This window comes from Trichechus manatus, unplaced genomic scaffold (genome assembly GCF_000243295.1).
Source record: "Trichechus manatus latirostris isolate Lorelei unplaced genomic scaffold, TriManLat1.0 scaffold00174, whole genome shotgun sequence".
NCBI classification, from domain to species: domain Eukaryota; kingdom Metazoa; phylum Chordata; class Mammalia; order Sirenia; family Trichechidae; genus Trichechus; species Trichechus manatus.
In genome coordinates this window covers 1,756,788-1,777,665 of record NW_004444110.1, presented here as the reverse complement: position 1 = coordinate 1,777,665, position 20,878 = coordinate 1,756,788, and the positions used below count along the sequence as shown (strand labels likewise).

Genomic DNA, 20,878 nt, shown 5'->3' with positions numbered 1-20,878 from the left:
ATCTTGACAGGTGTCTGGGTTACACAGGTTCTTGCATTTGTCAAAACTCATCAAATGCACACTTAAAATATGTGTATTTTACTTTTTGTAATTATACCTCATTTAAAAAAAAACTATTTAATCAGAGAAAGAGAAGAAAGTGAGAAGGATGAATCACTCTACCACCTACCATCTGATTTGATCCTACAGCCCCATTGCATGCTAAGTCAAATCAATAAACGTTATTAAAGGCTCCCTTGTGACCGTCACTGTGTTAGGCACACAGATGCAAAGATGTAGTGTAGAGCATGATTGTTGAGGAGGAGGAGCTTACTGCAGAGCTGAGGAGAGAGGGAAAGGAAATTAACAATTGAATACTCCCCCCACCCAACACACACACAGAATTCTTGTAATGACTAAGTGAGAGGATGGATGGAGAAAGTAATCTGAAAGTTAAACTAAAAATATGAAGGATTCATTTCTTCCTTAAATTAGGGTGTATATTATGTGCCTTTCATGGTTGTAAGAACTTAATGAGAATGTATGTAAATGGTCTGGAACTTAGTAAGGACTAAATAAATATTAGCATCTTCTTCCCCTGCCTCAATATTAAGTAATAAAGTTGGAGAATTTAAAGAAGTCAAAGACAGAAAACCTATCTTTATGTTCACCAAGGGACTATTTATAATAAAGAAAAATTGGAAACAGCTTAAATGTCCAAGAATAGGAGATTGGATAAGTAGCCTACGGTATACCTATATGAGGAAAATTATGCAGTCATTAAAATTTTATGTTTATAAACAGAATTTTAATAACAGTAAAATGTTTATAATATGTAGTGAGAAACATTAGATGCAAACTATATGGTATGATGTCAACTCCAAAATTACATTCATGAAAAAATTAAAATATTTTATTATCTTTCTGCATGCTAGTAAAATGTGAAGTTTTGATGTCTTCATTATACTTTGCTTTATTTTTGAAATTTTCTAGAACTAACATACATTATTGTTAAAAATTAATTTTATTTTTAAGCCATCTTATAAACTTAAAAAAGGTATAAACTTAAACTTACAAACTTAAAAAATTATGATAGAACTCTTAAAGAAAGTAAATAGAAATCCATAATAGTTGCTTGTAGAGATTAAAACTAGGGATATTAAAAGGAATGGCATTAAGATGGAAATTTATTTTGTTTAAATCAGTTTATTTGTCCATTCTAAAACTATTGAGTACCTGTTATGTGCCAGGCATCTTGTTAGGTGATATACATATAAAGATCAGTGCTATACTAATTCTATCGTCAAGGAATTTAGTCTGGTGGAAAAATCATAAATGAAATGATAAGATAGTAAATCATGGTAATTCCAGTGCTGATGATGTGGACAGGACACTTTGGGATTCCTCCCCAGATAGCCAGCCAGTGAGGGAAGTGGATGATTATAGGTGGCTTCCTGGACCCTGAGCTGAGTTTTCATTTATTCCATTCCTCTTACTGGAAAATATTTATAAATTTTTGTCTTCTTCCACATTTTAGCTGGAATACAGCAATGGCGATCAGAAGGTAAAATAGCCGTATGGCTGCACATTCCCATCCTCCAAAGCCGATTTATTGCCCCTGCTGCTTCCCTGGGCTTCCGCTTCCACCACGCAGAATCGGATTCATCAATGCTTACACTGTGGCTGGGAGAAGGGCCCAGCAGATTACCAGGCTATGCCACACATCAAGTAGGAGTTGCAGGTTAGTTCCAAATTAATGAACATTCAGAATTAACTTTTTAGAGGCCAGCCCAGTTTCTTGCTTCTTAGAGCTGAGCAGATAGTTTATTCAGGTGGAATGAATAATTAAATGATACCTGCCTTGGGAATATTGCATAGTGCTTTTAAATAGATAAAATATGTCTTACATCAGCAGAGGGCAGCACAGAGAACAAGCAAGTTTAGCCTTTAGTTTTCCAAAGGATATGTCTGAACATGTTTTATACAGATATTTGAATGTCACTAGTCAAATAGGGGCACTAAATTGGGATCAGGAAATAAATTCATTAGGTAAAAGTTGTTAGTACTAATTATGTGAATTTGTCCTTATTACGTGAATTTTTTTTTTTAATGCCTTCAGGTTGAATTTAACGTAAAACAAACCAGTTGTTCAATGATTTTAACATTATTTCTTAAAGACATTTACATTTAATTATTGTGCCAAACAATTGTTTAAAGTAGCATAATTTTGATATAGAATTTTGGAGTTGCCAATTAGGTTCAGGGACATAGGAGAGTTGATAGAAGACTTCCTCAGGTTAAGACTGGGATTCTCAAATTTTATAGTACATCAGAATCACCTGGAGGGCTTGTTAAAACAGACTGCTGGACCCTACTCTCAGAGGTACTGATTCAGTAGATCTGGGGTGGGGTCTGAGAATTTGCATTTCTAATAAGTTCCCAGGTGATGCTGCTGCTGTTGCTGCAGGTCCCAGGACCAACCTTTGAGAACCAGGGTTAAAGAAATTCTTAGATTTCCAGAAAAACTCAAAACAGTAAAGAATCCTTATGCCCTGCAAACCCCTTCCCCTTTTATTCATATGAACTTCTGTATTCTTACTTTGCAAACAGAGTATCTGCTTCCACTGTCTGAATCCAGAGGTCAGCAGTTACTCCACTCTTTAAGTTATCTTAGCTTGACTTCACTGGGCCATAACTTCATGAAAGAGGGACCATATCTGTTTTGGGTGCCACTGTATACCCAGTATCTACCAAGTGCCTGGAACATACTAAGAAATATTTATAGAATTAAAGGAATGAATCAATTTATATCTGCCTGCCTTGCTTAAGTTAGAATTTAATTCAGTTGAGTACTTGCTGTATTCAAGGCACTAGAAAGACTACAACACTAGAAGACAGAAAAAAATATATGTACTATATCTTCAGTGCAAAGCAGGTTGATAAAGATGTATGAAGTAAAGATAATGGAAGCCTCAAAGGTGCAGATAATGTAGATCAGAGACATGTTCATGGGGAAAATGGCATTTGAAATAATCTTTAAAGGTTGGATAGAATTTTAAAAGGAAGAGCAAGAAGAGTCCCGTAAGAGTGCTATGAAGGGGGCAGTGCTGTACAGTGAGAAGAGTGCCTGCTCAGAATCCAGACGATCTGTCCCACGTCTTCTACTTAGGACTGTGTGAACTTGGGCAGCTAATAATGATACCACTCACAGGACTGTTGTGAGGAGTACGTGAGATAATGCACTGGAAGCATTTAGCACAACTTCTGCTCATAATAATATAATGATAACCTCTATGTAATTCCTGTTCTCCTTGTGTTTGACTTTTATATTGTGGCCAGCAGGGGTTGCTCGCCTTGTACTTTAGCTGAGCTGATTTTGTCTTTGGGATATTTTGTTCATGTTTATAAGTGAATTCATTAGGGAAAAGTTCAGTTTGAGTTACTGATTATTAAAACTTAAGAGTAGATTTCTATGGCATTTCTTTCGCATTCTATCTTTTATAAAGTCCAATTAGATTATAGTTTACATTTTCTAATAGAGGCTAGCGTTAATGTTAACATCTCACCTAGTGGGATTTTTCGTTTGTTTTTTTTTTTTTTCTTTCTGGTTTTAAAATACTAAGTATAGTCTTCTCATTTTGGAGAAAATTGTTTTTCCCTGTAGTACACATAATTATCCCCTTTCTGTATGTTATTTTTACATAGCATTTATTATCTTCTAATGTTCTGTATAGTTTATTTTTTGTTTATTTATTTGTCACTGCACAACCACCAAATGTAAGCCCCATAAGGAGGAGTTTTCTTTGTTTTGTTCTAGCACCTAAAGAAGTATCCAGCACAAAACAGGAGCTCACTTAATCTATTATATATTTTTTAAAAAACCATTGCTGTTGAGTGATTCCAACTCATAGTGACCCTATAGGACAGAGTAGAACTCCCAGTAGGGTTTCCAGGGATTCAAACTGGTGGATTCAAACTGCCAACCTTTTGGTTAGCAGCTGACCTCTTAACCACTGCACCACCAGGGCTATTATATATAGGGACTCTATACTCTATATAAAGGAGCCCTGGTGGCGCAGTTGTTAAAGAGATCAACTGCTAACTGAAAGATTGGCAGTTTGAAACCACCAGCAGCTCAGCGAGAGAAAAATGTGGCAATCTGCTTCCATAGAAATTTACAGCATTAGAAACCCTACAGGGTCGCTATAAGTCGGAATCGGCTCAACTGCAGTGGGTTTGGTTTATATACTATGTAAGGAGCCCTGGTTGCACAATGGTTAAGCACTCAGCTGCTAAATGAAACATTGGCAGTTGAACTTCCATGGGAGACAAGACTTGGCGATCTGCTCCCGTAAAGATTACAGCCTAGGAAACTCCATGAGGTAGTTATACTTTGTCATATAGGGCCACTATGATTTGGAATCAACTCAATAGCACACAACATATACTGTATACTGTATGTACTATGTTATAGCTCAATTAATATTGAAAGGATAGATGAATATATAAAAATCTTTAAAAAGTATCTCCCCACACTATATAAATGCAAATATTTTTAAATTATAGTATTTAAAGAAACCTAATATGAATCATTAAAGTGTCATTTGTATTTTTGACTCAGGATTGCACAACGAAAAATGTAAAGAAAAGAAGAGTATTTATTTTTGAATCCCTAACATGTAGCAAAATGCCTGTTGTGCTGAGCATTGTGTATAATGAATGAATAAATGAAATAAATGGACTGGAACTTAAGACATATGTAAAATAAAAAGAGTATTCCAAAGCAATATATTGGTATGTTATAAAGCTGCATACATCCATGATGCGGAAAATTAAATGGGTTCAGGGAGGTGATGAACTGAATATTGAAAGATATTTGGGATTTAGATTGTCAAGGGGGCACAGCCTGTGTTTGTACATAGTGATTCAAGGAATAAAAATGAAAATGGAGAAGTCAATTTATTTATTCAATAAATATTTTTAAGCACTGAAAATTGTGTGGACACTAAAATAAATACTATAAAAGGATAGAAAGATTAAGTTATTTTAACTGTGTACCATCAGGAAATACAATCTAGAGAAGAAGTTTATGCGGATGATTGTACAAGTTAGCATATAATAGAACTGTAATTGGTACTTTATTGAAGTTGTTGTAAGAGTTGGGAGGACTGAGCAATCAATTCCTTGTGGGAGATATTTTACAAGTCTTCATAGATAAGGTGGTATTTGAACGAGGCCTTCAAAGATTTTGATGACCATAGATAAGGGTGTGGGTGGTATCTAAGTGAATGAAATTAATATTTTTTCCACCAACAGGAGCTGTATTTGATGAAAATACTAGGAAAATATTGGTTGTGCAAGATCGAAATAAAGTAAGTTGCTTCTGCTTTGTAAATTGCTTTCTAAATGTTCACTTCTCTCGGGAAAAGAATAAAACGTTGAAATTTTGATATGCCTAGGGAATTACAGAAAGAGATTTTTTAAAAGTCATTTCCAAACAGTTATATATCATTTGGGTATTTGTTTAAGCCAAAAAATACTTCATACAGGCTTTGAAAATGTCAAGGTAATACTCAGTGTTCACTTTCCATTACTTTACAGCTGTAGGAAAATTACAAATGGCTATATTTAATAGGGAAGACATACCCTGTCTCTAACAGACTATCAAAATATTCTTCCATTTATTCAACATACATTGAGCTCCTACTCTGTGCCAGGTGCTAAGAGTACACAAAGATTAATAAGACAATATCTCTGATGTCCTGCAGCTCCCTATTTATGTAGAAAAACAGACATACAAATAGATGGCAACAGTTAACTTTGACTTACAAAAAAAAAACAAACCCACTGCCTTCGAGTCGATTCCAACTCATAGCAACCCCATAAGACAGAGTAGAACTGCCCTATAGGGTTTCCAAGGCTGTAAATCTTTACAGAAGCAGACCACCACATCTTTCTCCCACGGAGCTGCTGGTGGGTTCGACCTTTCAGTTAGCAGCCGAGCGCTTTAACCACTGTGCAACCAGGGCTCCCTACTTGGACTTAAGGAGCCCATAAGTCAGAGGAGGTAACATTTAAAACAGTCTTGAGGGATGAGCAGGAGTTTACCAGGCAAAAAATAAAGATGGAAAAGCAGACTGAGAAAATTATAATTGCATATGTAAAGACACAGTGTATGGAAATAAGGGTGAGAAGTCCACTGTGGTCATGCGTACAGGGAGTGTTGAAATATTTAGTCTGAGAGCTAGATTGGAAACAGATTGTGAGGAATGTTGTGTTCCAAAATAAGGAGTTAGGCAACAAGGGGCAATGAGGTTTTTTTGTTGTTTTTTTTATTGTACTTTAGATGAAGGCTTACAGAATAAACTAGCTTCTCATTAAACAATTAGTACACATATTGTTTTGTGACATTGTTTGCCAACCCCACAACATGTCAACACTCTCCTCTTCTCGACCTTGGGTTCCCTGTTACCAGCTTTCCTGTCTCCTCCTGCTTTCTCATCCTGGGGCAACAAAAATTTTTAAGAGAAGTACCAAGATTAGCCTATGAATCACAATGTCCTGTCCTCAGCTGATCATGGGGATGGTGCACAATCGGGCAGTGTTTCGTTCCTTTGTGCATGGGGTTACCATGAGTCGGGGGCCAGCTTGATGGCTGCTAACAACAATAAGTAAGATTATAGAACAGATGTTTTCATGCTCAGGAGTATAAGTAAAAGTGAAGGAGAATAATTATTTTGATACTTTCTGAGACTTCAATAAATATTAGTTGACAGAATCAAATATTCTTCCTTATCGAATGTTTTTAAATTCTAAATTAATATATGTGTAATAGTAACTGAAAACTGTATTGCACATTTCTCAGAAGTGCTATCATCTAAAAGCATTCTCATGGTTATCGCATAAGCAACTTTTGAGGCTTTCCATTATGGCAGAATCTCTGACTCAAACTGAGTTTTATCATCAACAGCTATATATTGAGTACATAAAATAGTATTGTGCCTAGCCCTCAGTAAGTTTTATCTCTGAAGTTGCATATTTGGATATTTTTGGACGCTAATATATAGATATATTAGTGGCACAGTTGTTAAGAGCTCAGGCTGCTAACCAAAAGTTCAGCAGTTCGAATCCACCAGCCACTCCTTGGAAACCCTATGGGGCAGTTCTACTCTGTCGTATAGGGTCACTGTGAGTTGGAATCGACTTGACGGCAGTGGGTTTGGTTTGGTTTGGTTTGGTTTAGTTTATACTTCCTTGCAGTTAAGACTCTTATAATGGAGAGGAAACAAAAATAGGACACATTGAAGGATAATAGCATCAGCAACAATGACAACGTATCACAGAGTTCAGTTGTAGGCTAATGAGTGCCTTTTATCAGTAAGTACTGTGTTTACTTTCAGGAATGAGAAGTATTAATGAGGATGTCAGTGGGATCTACTCAGGAAAATCTTCAAGGAGGAAGAAGATTTGAGCTGAGCCTTGTAGGAAAGGAAGGATTTAGAGGACAGAATATGGCACAAGAGGGGACCAGTAGAAGAGCAGGCCAAGGCAAGAAGGAGCAATATATGTGCTGTGAGACTCATTTGATGGGAATGACTGGAGAGTAGGAAGCGTGATTGAGTGGTGAGGGTAGGGCCTAGTTACATGGAAGCCTGAGAGCCAGGCAGAAGAATTTAGCCGTGACATGGGATGACCAAGTGATAAAGGTGATGTATGGACAAGATTAATCTAATAACAGTATGCAGGTTAATCTGATAACATTTGGAATGGGAGGAGGTAGGTATAGACTTGGGAGTAATGCAGAACTCATTTCCAATTCCGAGGCCACTTCAGCGGAGCCCTGCTGATGTGGTCCGCAGCTAACCAAAAGGTCAGCGGTTCGAATGTACCGGCCGCTCCATGGGAGAAAGATGTGGCAGTCGGCTTCTGTAAAGATTACAGCCTTGGAAACCCTATGGGGCAGTTCTACTCTGTCCTATAGGGTCGATATGAGTCAGAATCGACTTGACAGCACACAACAACAGGCCACATCTACTGTGGGCAAGTCTCTGAGCCTCAGTTTCCTCATCTGTGAGTTATATATTATAATACCTTCCTCACAGAAAGGATGTATTAGCTGTCTGTATTTGTTTTCCTACTGGATTCATACCTAGTAACTTGATATACGCAACAGTATAAAACAAGAAATGTATAGCAATGTAAAACTATGCTGAGTAGGAGTGCCTTAAGCACAGTTTTAATGCTTGGTTTATTCTGACATTTATATCCTTGTTTATCAGTATCATCTTTGTTTCCTGTCTTTTCCTTTTTTTTTGTTATTTGTACAACAAAAAGCTAAGAAAGAACTATTAGTTTTCTTGTTAAGAATGACGTAATACTAAAAAGTAAAAACCCAAAACAAAACAAACCCAGTGCCATCAAGTTGATTCTGACTCATAGCGACCCTATAGGACAGAGTAGAACTGCCCCGTGGAGTTTCCAAGGAGCAGCTGGTGGATTCACACTGCCGGTGTTTTGGTTATCGGCTGAGCTCTTAACCACTGTGCCACCAAGGCTTCAAAAGTAAAGGTGTCTACAAACAAATCTGATGACTGGAATAGATGCAGAGTCCTGTTTAACTCCCTAACCTCAGCAATGGGCTTATAACGCATAAATATTTCCAATTCGGACCTAAATTATGTAATGACATTTCTTTTTCTGTGACTATAACTTATAAAAGTTTATCCATTAGAACTATTCAAAATAGAGTTTTAAAAGATCATTGACATTTAGCTAAGACCATACTTCATACACTTAAGAAAGGTTAATTTGTACATTTCCTGTAGAAAGGGCTCTTACTTCATCTGTAACCAATTATTTGGTATCCAGAAGTATAAACCTTTCTCATTTTATAGCTGCATTTTTAAAAATTAAATTATACATGTCTAAGGTATTGTTTGTATCATTTAATTTTAATTGTCTCTATTTAAATGCATAATTATCCTAATAATCCCAAGCATAGTTAGAGGGAAACAATGCAGTCAAGAAACAGTACTATTAGAATTTAATCTTTTGTAGTTATTCCACATTTCATTTAATTTTGAATCAACATTAGACATCTGATAAGTATATTACAGATAATTTTCAGAAATGGGTTTATAAAATGGATCCTTGAATAACAGATCAGTATTTTAAATTACTTAAAATTATTGTGGGTTTCTTTTATAAATCATACATATAATACAAATAGACTACTAGAAATGGCTATCCAGGAGCTTTTTTAATTTGTCTGGGTTTCTTTTGTTAAATCTATTGTGTTTATCTTCTGTCCCCTGAATATGGTTATTCAATTGGCAGGCAATAAATATTTAAATTCTTGCCATACAGTAAAAAAGAAACTAGATACACTACTTGATATTTTATTTATAATTGTACCTTGGTTAAGGTTTACTGAATAACTGAAATTTCAACAATTTAAAATAAATTATATGTGGTAAAAATATCTTACCAAAACTTTGGTGAAGGGTAAGATAGTATACAATACTGGGGAAGCCAGCACAACTTGACCAAGGCAAAGTCATAGAAGCTTCATAAACCAAACCAAACTTGTAGCTTTTGAGTCCATTTTGACTCATAGCAACCCTGTAGGACAGAGTAGAACTGCTCCATAGGGTTTCCAAGGAGCAGCTGGTAGATTCGAACTGCCAGCCTTTTGTTTAGCCGCCGAACTCTTAACCACTGTGCCACCAGGGCTCCAGAAGCTTCACAGACACATCTGAACATGCATAGGGATTAAGTTACTGGGCTGAGGGCTGGGGACCATGGTCTCAGGGGACATCTAGCTCAATTGGCATAACAGTTTATAAGGAAGATGTTCTACATCCTACTTTGGTGAATAGCGTCTGAGGTCTTAAAAGCTTGTGAGTGGCCATCTAAGATACGTCTACTGGTCCCCCCCATCTGCAACAAGGGAGAATGAAGAAAACCAAAGACACAAGGGAAAGATTAGTCCAAAGAACTAATGGACAGAACTACCACAGCCTCCACCAGACTGAGTCCAACACAACTAGATGGTGCCTGGCTACCACCACTGACTGCTCTGACAGGGATTACAATAGAGGGTCCCAGACACAGCTGGAGAAAAATGTAGAACAAAATTCAAACTCACAAAAAAAGACCAGACTTACTAGTCTAATGGAGACTGGAGAAACCCCAAGAGTATGGCCACTGGACACCCTTTTAACTCAGTACTAAAATCACTCCTGAGGTTTCCCCCTTCAGCCAAAGATTGGACAGGCCCATAAACCAAACAATAATACATGTAACTCAACCGTGTATATGAGACTAAATGGGCACACCAGCCCATGGGCAAGGATGAGAAGGCAGGAGGGGACAGAAAAGCTGGACGAATAGAAATGGGGAACCCAAGGTTAAGGGGAGAATGTTGACACATCACAGGGTTGGCAACAAGTATCACAAAACAATATGTATATTAATTGTTTAATGAGAAACTAATCTGCTCTGTAAACGTTCACCTAAAGCACAAAAAAAAAATCTCGCCAACAGTAGATAAAAAGGAAAATTAATTATTTGACCATTTTGGAACACCTTAGTCACCTAGCAGATATATCCCACCAGATGATGAACAGCGCATGAAAGAATTGTATTGCCCAAAGGCAATCTTGTGTTTCAGCTTCTAGCAGGAAAATCTCAGATACTTACTAAGTTTTGTTGTATTATTGTCCATTTTATGCTTTGACTTCACTTTTGGGTGGTTATTGAATTGTGCGATTGAGATTTGGTTTCCTCCAATTTGTTATCAAATTTTAAATTATAGTCTGCCACTTTGTATTCAGTCATCTAGGGACATGTAACTTCCAGCTAGAAATAAGTAAATATATGTCTGAATAATAAATACATGAAAGAAAAAGTACAGAAATTATGCCCTCAGTATTGCATCTAACAAAACAACCTGCGTATATGTGAGTGATGTGGGTATTAGTCTATCTTACCCATCTCTACTCTGTTCCTACTCTTCTTTAGCTTTATGTTTAGTCCAGTCTACATTATGATGAATTTAGACATGAACATATATTACAAAATTAATTGCAACATATGGATTCAATCTCATGTGTTAGTGCAGATACTTATTTTTTGCTGAGCTCTTTTGTACATTCTCTATGTGTGTTACTGTAGTTAATAGAATCTGGTTATTTATTTTTAAATAGACTTAATAGCTCACTGAAAGATAAATTGAGATGATTCTTATTCAGTAGTCAAGATGCTTCCATTACAGAGATTTAAGGCATGGAATTAATATGCTTTATTACAGAGTCTTATGACTGAAAAACAAGTTTACATTTGTTGTTTATTTTTTTAATAAACTTTTTAACTTTGAATGTTTGCCCAGTAGCTTTGGTCTGCTCCTTGTAATTGTCACTGTACTTTTTGATGGTTTATTTTGTATTTAATAAGGAAAAGTATGATAATAAAATAAAGACTATGAATGTTCACTAAGCACAAGGGGGGGGAGGAGAAAGTATGCAAAACAACATAACCAGAAAGGCCAGAAGGTGATTGCTGCAGTAATCAAGGTGATAGGTAAGGAAAGCTTGCACTGGGGCAGTATCATGGGTTTTCCTTTTGGAAGGAAAAGACAGATGTCTTTAGAAATTGGTAACAGTAAGTTCGTTTGGTAGTTAAGAAAAAGAATGAGTTTAAAATTGTTCGGTGTTTTGAGCTGGAGATGGGAGCTGGAATGCTGGTATCAACAACAGATAAAGGAATGTTGGTGGGGAGAATATGTCACTTCATTAGCATTAGTTGGCATATGAGTTTGAGATTGAAGTTGTCAGTGATTTCATTCTACTTGGATCAACAATCAATGTCCATGGAAGCAGCAGTCAGTGTGATGACTGCTGTAATGTAATGACATTGCATTGAGCAAATCTGCTACAAAAGACCTCTTTAAAGTGTTAAAAAGCAAAAATGTCATTTTGATGACTGAGGTGCACCTGACCCAAGGTATGCTCCTTTCAATCCCCTCATATAATCTCCTCATATGCATGCAAAGGTAGACAATGAAAAAGAAAGAAGAATTGATGTTTTCAAATTGTGGTGTTGGCAGAGAATACCGCATATACCATGGAATGCCCGAATAATGAACAAATCAATCTTAGAACTAAACCAGAATGAATGGCAAGACTTTGACTTGCTTACTGATTGGTCATCAGGAAAAATCAATCACTAGAAAAGAACATCATGTTTGGTAAAGTAGAGAGTCAGAGAAAATGAAGGAAACCCTCAGTGAGATGGATTGACACAATAGCCACAATTAACTCAAACATAACAATGACCATGAAGATAGCATAGGACCAGGAGGACCAGGCAATGTTTCATTCTTTTATACATAAGGACCCCATGAGTTGGAGCCAACTCTGTGGCACCTAACAACAATCCAGCCATTTCATTCCTTGTGAAAAATTATTGAGTACAAAAAAAGTTGCCATGGGTCAATTCCTCAGTTCCTTAAGGTACTTAAAGAGGTACAAGAAGCATAGTAATGAATTTCTTTTTACAACTTCCACTGTCGTGACCCATAGTGCTTTAAAGCTGTAGGCTGTGGCCTTCATCCACAGGAATGGACATAAGGGAGATATTGTATTGACTCTAGGGTTGCACTTCCTTGCCCTGTTGGGCTCTAACAGTAGCCTAGTGGGGGACTTTCATGGCTCCCATACAACTGCAGTTCCGGTTATTGTATTCTATAGAGTCATACCCCCAGGAGTCGTGCAATATGGCAGCACAGGCACCACCTCAGGAGAAATGTGTACCTAAGGAACATTACATGAAAGAGAGAACCAAGCACCATGTTCTAAAAACAGATGAAAAGTACATTGAATTTAATTTTAGGCCTAATCTGGAAAAAAGGCTGACAATGAGGGAGGAGCTAGTTGAAAAATAGGAAGAGTAGTAATACACATCAGTTCTCCGCTTTTATAGGCCAGAAAGATTGTTGGTGTTCAGACATAAAGACAATAGTTGAATCGTAATAATGATAATAATCAATCTTCCTCATGTGTCTGCATCTGAGTCAGTTTACTGTTCTTTGAAATAAATTATTTGTAAGTGAGGACTCCTCTGACACCACATTAGGAAAGGATGTTAAACACTCAGGAAGCTTTTTGTATGGTGCAATTCATGGACTATGAATATTTGTGAGTGTGTGTGTCTTTTAATAGGAAAGCTTGTTTTAGAACACATGGATGGTGCAAACAGTTAATGTGCTCAGCTACTAACCTAAAGGTTGGAGGTTCATGTCTACCCAGAGGCACCTCAGAAGAAAGTCCTGGTGATCTACTTATGAAAAATCAGCCATTGAAAACCCTATAGAGCACAGTTCTATTCCTACACACATAAGGTCACTATGGGTCAAAACTGACTCAACGGCAGCTGGTTTGGTTTTTTAAATTTCCAAAACCCATTGCCATCAAGTTGATTTCGACTCATAGCAACTCTATAGGACAGAATAGAACTTCGCCCATAGGGTTTCCAAAGCTGTAAATATTTACAGAAGTAGACTGCCACATCTTTCTCCCATAGACCATCTGGTGGGTTCGAACCACCAACCTTTTGGCTAGCAGCCAAACACTTAACCACTGTGCCACCGGGGCTCCTTTTTTAAAATATTTTATTGTGTTTTACGTGATAGTTTACACAGCAGATTAGGTTCCTATTTAACAATTTTTATACAAATTGTTCGTAACATTGGTTACAATTTTTACAATGTGTCAGCATTCTCATTATTTCCATTCTGTTTGTTCTATTTCCATTGATCTAGCTTCTCTTCCCCTCCTTGCCTTCTCATCTTTGCTTTTGTTGACTATTTGATATCATATAGTTGACTATTTAAGGACACATTACTCACAGGTGATATTCAGGGCTCCTTTTTAAAACTTCAGTTATGTCAAAAATGCTACACTTAGTAGCCAAAGTTAACGTTTATAGAACATAAGGAGACATAGGCTCATTTCTTGTACCTGTACCTAAGTTATCTCTTAGAAGAAAATTAAGTAAGCAAGCATACTCCACAAAAGTACCATTTAGAGAAGGATATAGTCCTGTGCATAGAGGAACATATCTCTGATTCTTTAATTTTCTAATTTGTATTTCTCTGTGACATATATGACAGTTGAAAGCCAAATCATTGTCAGCATCTGCCAACTTGACCAAGGAATATTAAGTCGCAACATAGCTATTCTGAGCTCAGGTTTCTAGTAAAATCATCCTCCCTCTTCCCTCATCCCTCTCCAATAAGTTTTAATTTTGATCTCTTATCCCTATTTAATTGTCCTAGTATATATATTTATATTTATATATTTACATATACACAAACATACATAATTTTTACTATGTCATCATAATCATTTTTTCAAAGACAGGGTATAAAGAATAATAACATGTATTATGTGTTTACTGCATGTTTTTATTTGAAGACATGAATATGTGAAGTAGCTCATTTAATTATCACAGCAACCCATGAGGATTATTATCCCCATTTTAAAGATGAAACTGAGGCACAGAAAGGCTAAGTAATTTACCCAAAATTACGTAGATAATGTGGTGGAACCACATACTTCAACCCAGCCAATCTGACTTCAGAGTCTGTGATCTTAAAAAAAATAAACAAATGAGCCCAAAATAACTGTTTATTTCATGTGAAAGTAAAATGCCCCAATTCTCTCCATATGTAATTCCATCCTGTATCAAGTAAGCATTACAAAGACATAATGGTGGCATGAACCCAAGAACTGTTTCCCTAAACACCAGGAAATCACAAGAAACACCAAATGGTTCCTAGCTCATCCTATTCTAATCTACAAAAGAATGGTTCCTATAGTCATTATTATTTTGTCATTAAAGTCTTGCTACTCTTAGGTCAAAGGAGCTTGCATATGATTAATATTGACTGTCCAAAATCTAAGAAAACTTATTTAGGATTTTGTTCAATTAAATTGGCTTAGACTGAAAATGGATATCTTAAGTCTCTGTAATATGGCAGACAGAAGGTATGCCCAAACATTGAAAAATACCATATGTACCAGTAACATAAATTGGTTAATTCCTTTTCTTAAGGTTGAAAAAGAAATCTATACTTTGCTATGTAAAAGTTACTTCTAAGGGAATAGTATTAAAAGTTTTACTGTCTTTTAAGTGTATCCTTTTAAATATCTCTTTTTTCCTTTCATTTAAAGAAGAAACAGTGTAATCTAAAGTCATTTAATCTTTTCTGGGCTCAGTGACATAAGAATTTGTGTAGAAAAAACTGGGTCAGGAGACAGGACACCTGGGTCCGAAGGTTTTGTGATGCCACTAACGATCTTGGGCAAATGTCTGAGGCTCTGAGGACCTAAGGTCCCCCACTTATAAAATTGAGGAGTTAGACTCAGTGATACAAAGGAAATACTACAGTACTGTACTTCTACCTATATACTCACGTACATGTAAAATAGGATACCGTATATAATCTGGTCTAAGCCACTTTGGCATTTTGGAAAGAAAGGGGTGAACTACTGAGATTTTAAAATAGCACAGGGTTTTGGAAATGACTTTGTCACGTAAAATTTCATGAAGGACTTGAGCCCAGCTACCACCACTGACTGCTCTGACTGGGATCACAACAGAGGGTCCCAGACAGAGCTGGAGAAAAATGTAGAACAAAATTCTAACTCACAAAAAAGACCAGACTTACTGGCCTAACAGAGACTGGAGAAACCCCGAGAGTATGGCCCCTGGACACACTTTTAAGCTCAGTAATGAAGTCACCCCCAAGGTTCACCATTCAGCCAAACATTAGACAGCCCCATAAAACAAAGTGAGACTAATGGGGCAGAACAGTCCAGGGACAAGGACTAGAAGGCAGGAGGAGATAGGAAAGCTGGTAATAGGGAGCCCAAGGTTGAGAAGAGACAGTGTTGACATGTCGTGGGGTTGTTAACCATTGTCATAAAACAATATGTGTACTAACTGTTTAAGGAGAAACTATTTGTTCTGTAAACCTTCATCTAACGTACAATAAAAAAAAAAAAAAATTTCATTAAGGACTTGAACAGAGACTGAAAAGCAGCCACACTAACATGACTGCTACATTCTAAGCAGTATTTCAGGGTTGGTTGGTCTACCAAAGAAGAAACTGTTTATGTAATTACTCATTTATTAAAACATGGAAATTCATAGAAAACAAACTTGGGTCTAATAATGTTAAAAGTTGGGTTGCAGTCTGAAAAAAAAAAAAAGAGATTTCCTGGCAGGTATGGCTGAACTGTCTTACTCCAAACCTAGACAGCTTGATGTTTTTTGGATGTCTAGGGGTTGTTTTTTTGTTTGTTCATTTGTTTGTCACCTGCCAAGGTAAATGATTAAACAGATTCAGTTTATAGAAATCAAACTTCCAGAGAAATCTGTATTACAGTAATTGATAAGGAAAGAATTTAGTTGGGCTATCTTTTTCAAATAGGGCAGTAGTCAAAACTATGTATACTAAATTTGCCTGAACTCCAGTGTAAACCACTAAAACTTTTATGATTCTTTATTAATTGTGGTTGCATTCAGTGCTTGTTTTTATTCATCTTATTTTCAGAGAAATAATTGCTAGTGTTTTCTGAAATGATTGTCAGTGTTTTCCAAGGTAGTCAAGAAACAAAGGGAGACCTAAGGCTTAATAACTAAGCAAATAAATCTCATCCTATGGAGGAATTGCTGTCTAAAAGGAAACTCAGGAGATCCATCTACAGTTTATAGCCATCCTTTGGAATAATTGAGTTCAACCTGTAATGTTTACTAATAAAGACGAAAGGGGAAAGTTTTCAATTTCTTTGCTGGAGAGTTTCTCTTTTGTACTAGCCTTTAGAGCCAATGGAAGGTCGTACCTTTAGGCTGGGGGAGAAAACAGTTGCCATTGAGTTGATTCTAACTCATGGCAACCCCATGTGCATCGAAGTAGAACCATAGGATTCTCACTGGCTGTTTTTTGGAAGTAGATTGCCAGGGCTTTCTTCCAAGACACCTCTTCATGGACTCGAACCTCTAACCTTTCAGTTAGCAGCCAAGCATGTTAAGCATGTTCACCACCCATGGGGACTTTTGAGTAATTAACCTTGTTAGCTTCCTAAATGGTTTATTTGCTAGCTCTTGGAACCCAGCTGAAAAGGATTTAAAATCTGAGTAAAGTGGTAGCCCCAGCCTGTAGTACACAGGTGGCTCTGCTACAGCCTCCTAAAAAATCATAACCAAATATTTGTTAAACTTGCACCATTCACCAGGTAACTTGCTGTCTGTTATAGTGCACATTCCAGATCCTGATTGATGAAGTTTTCAGGCCAAAACTTTGTTTTAATCCTAGCTTATTTCACTGTTAACAGAATTAAAATTAGATAATCAAATAATACTACTTGTGATGAAATAAAATACTTCCATGAATAGGTCCTCATTTTATAACCATATTTATTATTATTCTCATTTTTCAGAATAAGGACCTAAGATTTAGAGAGGTTACAATAGCTTATTCAATATAACACAACTAGTAGGTGGCAGAGTCAGAATTCAAGCCTGGAGAGTAATCTTTTCACTAAATCAGAGTAAGTGAAAACAAAAAATGCATTAAAACTTGGATCTGAATGAGTAAGCAGTTGTATGGTAATTCCTACGTTTGTATTGCTTAGGGTACAAAAGGCTTCACTTGAATGGGGTTTTGTTTTTAGAGCAGTTATTGTTAAATATGTAGGATAGATACCAGTGTCTGTTTCTAGAGCTAACAATTTCTTTCATTTCGGGTACAATCAGTGATACTAAGCAATTCCCATTTGGTGGCCGATGAAAGGGTGAGAGCCTTTTCTTCCTAGAAGAAAAAAGAAATGTTGTGTAGGAAAGGGAGATGATTAAGTAGAGGATTGTAAAGAGTGATTATCCATTACTTGGCAAAAGCTTGGATGATGAGCTATTTTGAGAGGTTTTAGAAGGCTGGAATAAAGACTTGAGACTGTATGTAGGAAATTTGAAGCTCTTTATTAAAAACCTTTTTGTTTTTGGCTTCCTGAGGTAAGTGGCTGAACTTTTCAGAGGTACTTGTGATCCAGCAGTTGATCCTTTAAAAGTTAAGGATTTTTTCCCCATTACTCAACATTGTTTGAGTTCTCAAGATTAGTTCAAGGTAATAAGAGATGAATTTATACGTCAGAATGCGACTTCATTAATTCACAATACGGGAAAAGGATCCAGGTCTTTTATTATTAGAAATGAATCCGAGAAATATTCCCAAATGTGATGTATGCTACTCCCAAAATGTAAAGAGGCCCTCTAAATGTCAGTGGTAGGACGGTGCAAGGTGCAACAACTTGCCTTAGAGATCCACAGACCATTATACCCCTAGAAACTTAATACGATCATCTCCTGTTCTCTGGCATGTGTCTTAGTAGGACATTTAGAGTACTTGACACTTCCAGCTCACCAGGTCCAGTTAGTGTGCTGGTGTCAAAACAGTTGGATAGTGATAAATCCTGGCATACAGTAACATCACAGCTACCAAAATTCTTACACATGGAATGGGGTGACGTGCAGATGGAAAGAAGTGTTGGGTTGTGTGGTAGCTATGACAGTTTAACAGCATGGGGCAAAAACAGTCATATGGCTTTGGAGATGGCTGGTTTTTGTTAACTATTTTGGGAAGCCTTGACAAAATAAAAATCACAAGCTCAGGTCAGCCTATCAACTCAAGGCACAGTATGAAAACCATAAGGCCTCCATGGCAGCATTTAAGGACTCCTATTTTCTACAGCCACAGAACAGGCTGTGCTAAAAATCAGGCCTAGAAGAACTGCAAAGAAGACTGAATAGAATTTGACAAGTGTCATATGTCAAAGCCAGGCTCCTGATAGGAAAAGAGTGGGGCCTTGAGTGAACGAGCCTAAGAATTTTGACTCTCAAATTCTCCTGAACCTTCTGAGCTAGCAGAAACAACACTTCTGCTAGAGAACAGCCTTCCCTTTGCTGAAGGCTCTGCAGAGGATGGGGTGCTTAACATTAGGAAAGGGTATTTAAAATCAGGACTAGCCTATAATATTCAGGATGGTCACCAGACCTAGTGACCTCTGACTATAGAAGTATTCACTAACTTACAGAAGACAGTAAGTAAATTGATTGGCATTATTGTCCCCTCGAAGAAATGAATTCAACACGATCCCCACAAAATAGAAACGTGGACTGCCTCAAGAAAGGATGAAAATAACTGAGGGAAATATCAATAAGCTTATGGCTATAATAGCTATAACAGAGCACAAGATACATATATAACTTGGCATGCTGCGTTATATTTTGTTCTATAGCAATATGGTATTTGCAAGTAGAGAAGGAATCCTACATCTTTATTGAATAGTATGTCCAGTTTTGGCCTCTAAGTATTTGTTAAAGGATTTAGAAGAACTATAGAGGCCAACCAGCCATCTGTCATAGGCGGCTTCAGCACTGACTTATCACTCAGTCAGGAGTGGAATGAGAGATGATCTCTTGAAGTCCTTCCAGTTCTGTCTGCGAACCATGGGTGGAAATAAATGAACAACACTCCTCAGATTTCCTCTGTGGATGGGACCACTTCCTTTTCTCCCCTATGTTGGCAGAAGTAGAGTATAACAGCACATAGAGGGGGAAAAAAGAAATGAAACTTGTTTGTGTGTGTATAAACATGAATAAGTACACAAATACATATGAATGATCATCCTCAGCCACTTTCAAATGGCAAAAACCCTACTGAATGAAATATGCTGTCATCTAATATCTAGTCCCTGATTCCTGGGTGACACAAACGGTCAAGTGCTCGCCTACTAACTAAAAGATGGGCGGTTCGAAACCACCCAGAGGCACTTCAGAAGACAGGCCTGGCAATCTGCTTCCTTAAGGTCACAGCCTTGAAAACTCTGTGGAGCAGTTCTACCCTGCACACATGCAATTGCCATGATTTGGAATCCATGGCAAGTAACAACACAGATAACCTAGATGTGATTTCTTAATGTTATGAGAAAACTAATTTAACGTATACATTATGAAGATTGGTTTTATAATAGCATTTAATATTTATTGAATGCTTAAACTTGTATTACATACTGTTCTATGTGCTGTATGTTAATTAGCTAACTTAATCATCATAGCAGAGCCCTGGTGGTGCAGTGGTTAAAAGCTGCAGCTGCTACCAAAAGGTCAGCAGTTTGAATCCACCAGTTGCTCCTTGGAAACCCTACAGGGCAGTTCTATTCTGTCCTGTAGGGTCGCTATGAGTCAGAATCGACTTGACGGCAACAGGTTTGGTTTGGTTTTTTTTAATCATCATAGCAACCTATTATCATCCTCATCCCACAGCTGGGGAAACTCAGACCTTTGAGAGGAAGTTGTGTTCGGCTGGTGCAGGTTATCTGAACTCAGAAGGGCCTGGGATCCAGACCTCTAAAAATGAGGTACCAAGTGGCCGGTGTCTCGTGGGTAGGGGTCACAAAATGAAGCCTCTGCTGCAAGTGTTAGAAAAACTACAAACTGGATTTGGATGATGCTATGGGAGGGAACTGCTGCTGTCACAGTGAATCAGCATTGCTGGGGCGATACTCATAGAAGCCAGCAAGGAGCTAGTCCCTTATTCCTCCAGCCTTGCAGACTATTGATAAGCCTAAAAAGAGTCAGCTGGCAAAGCAGAAATTGGTTGACAGAGTCCTAAGACCAGCATCACTAGGCAGAATACAAAAGGGTAGGTTTGGAGCTAAGAGACAGTAATACTGTCACCTGGGTATTTATTAGCAATGCAAATTCTTAGGCCTACCCCAGATCTACAGAATCATAAAGTCTAGGGGTGGAGCCCAGCAATTGGTGTGCTAACAAGCCC

The 20,878-nt window shown here is 37.3% G+C and overlaps 1 protein-coding gene across 1 annotated transcript in view; it reads left to right on the top strand.

Annotated features, from left to right (window-relative positions):
- Nucleotides 1-911: 911 nt before the first annotated feature.
- LOC101361388 (nucleoside diphosphate-linked moiety X motif 6) overlaps nt 912-20,878 on the top strand; it is a 30,417-nt gene continuing 10,450 nt past the window's right edge. The window contains exons 1-2 of the mRNA XM_023741155.1: nt 912-1,720; nt 5,296-5,351. Coding sequence (XP_023596923.1) covers nt 1,648-1,720; nt 5,296-5,351 — 129 coding nt within the window. The 5' untranslated portion in view covers nt 912-1,647. The remainder of the gene's footprint in view (nt 1,721-5,295; nt 5,352-20,878) is intronic.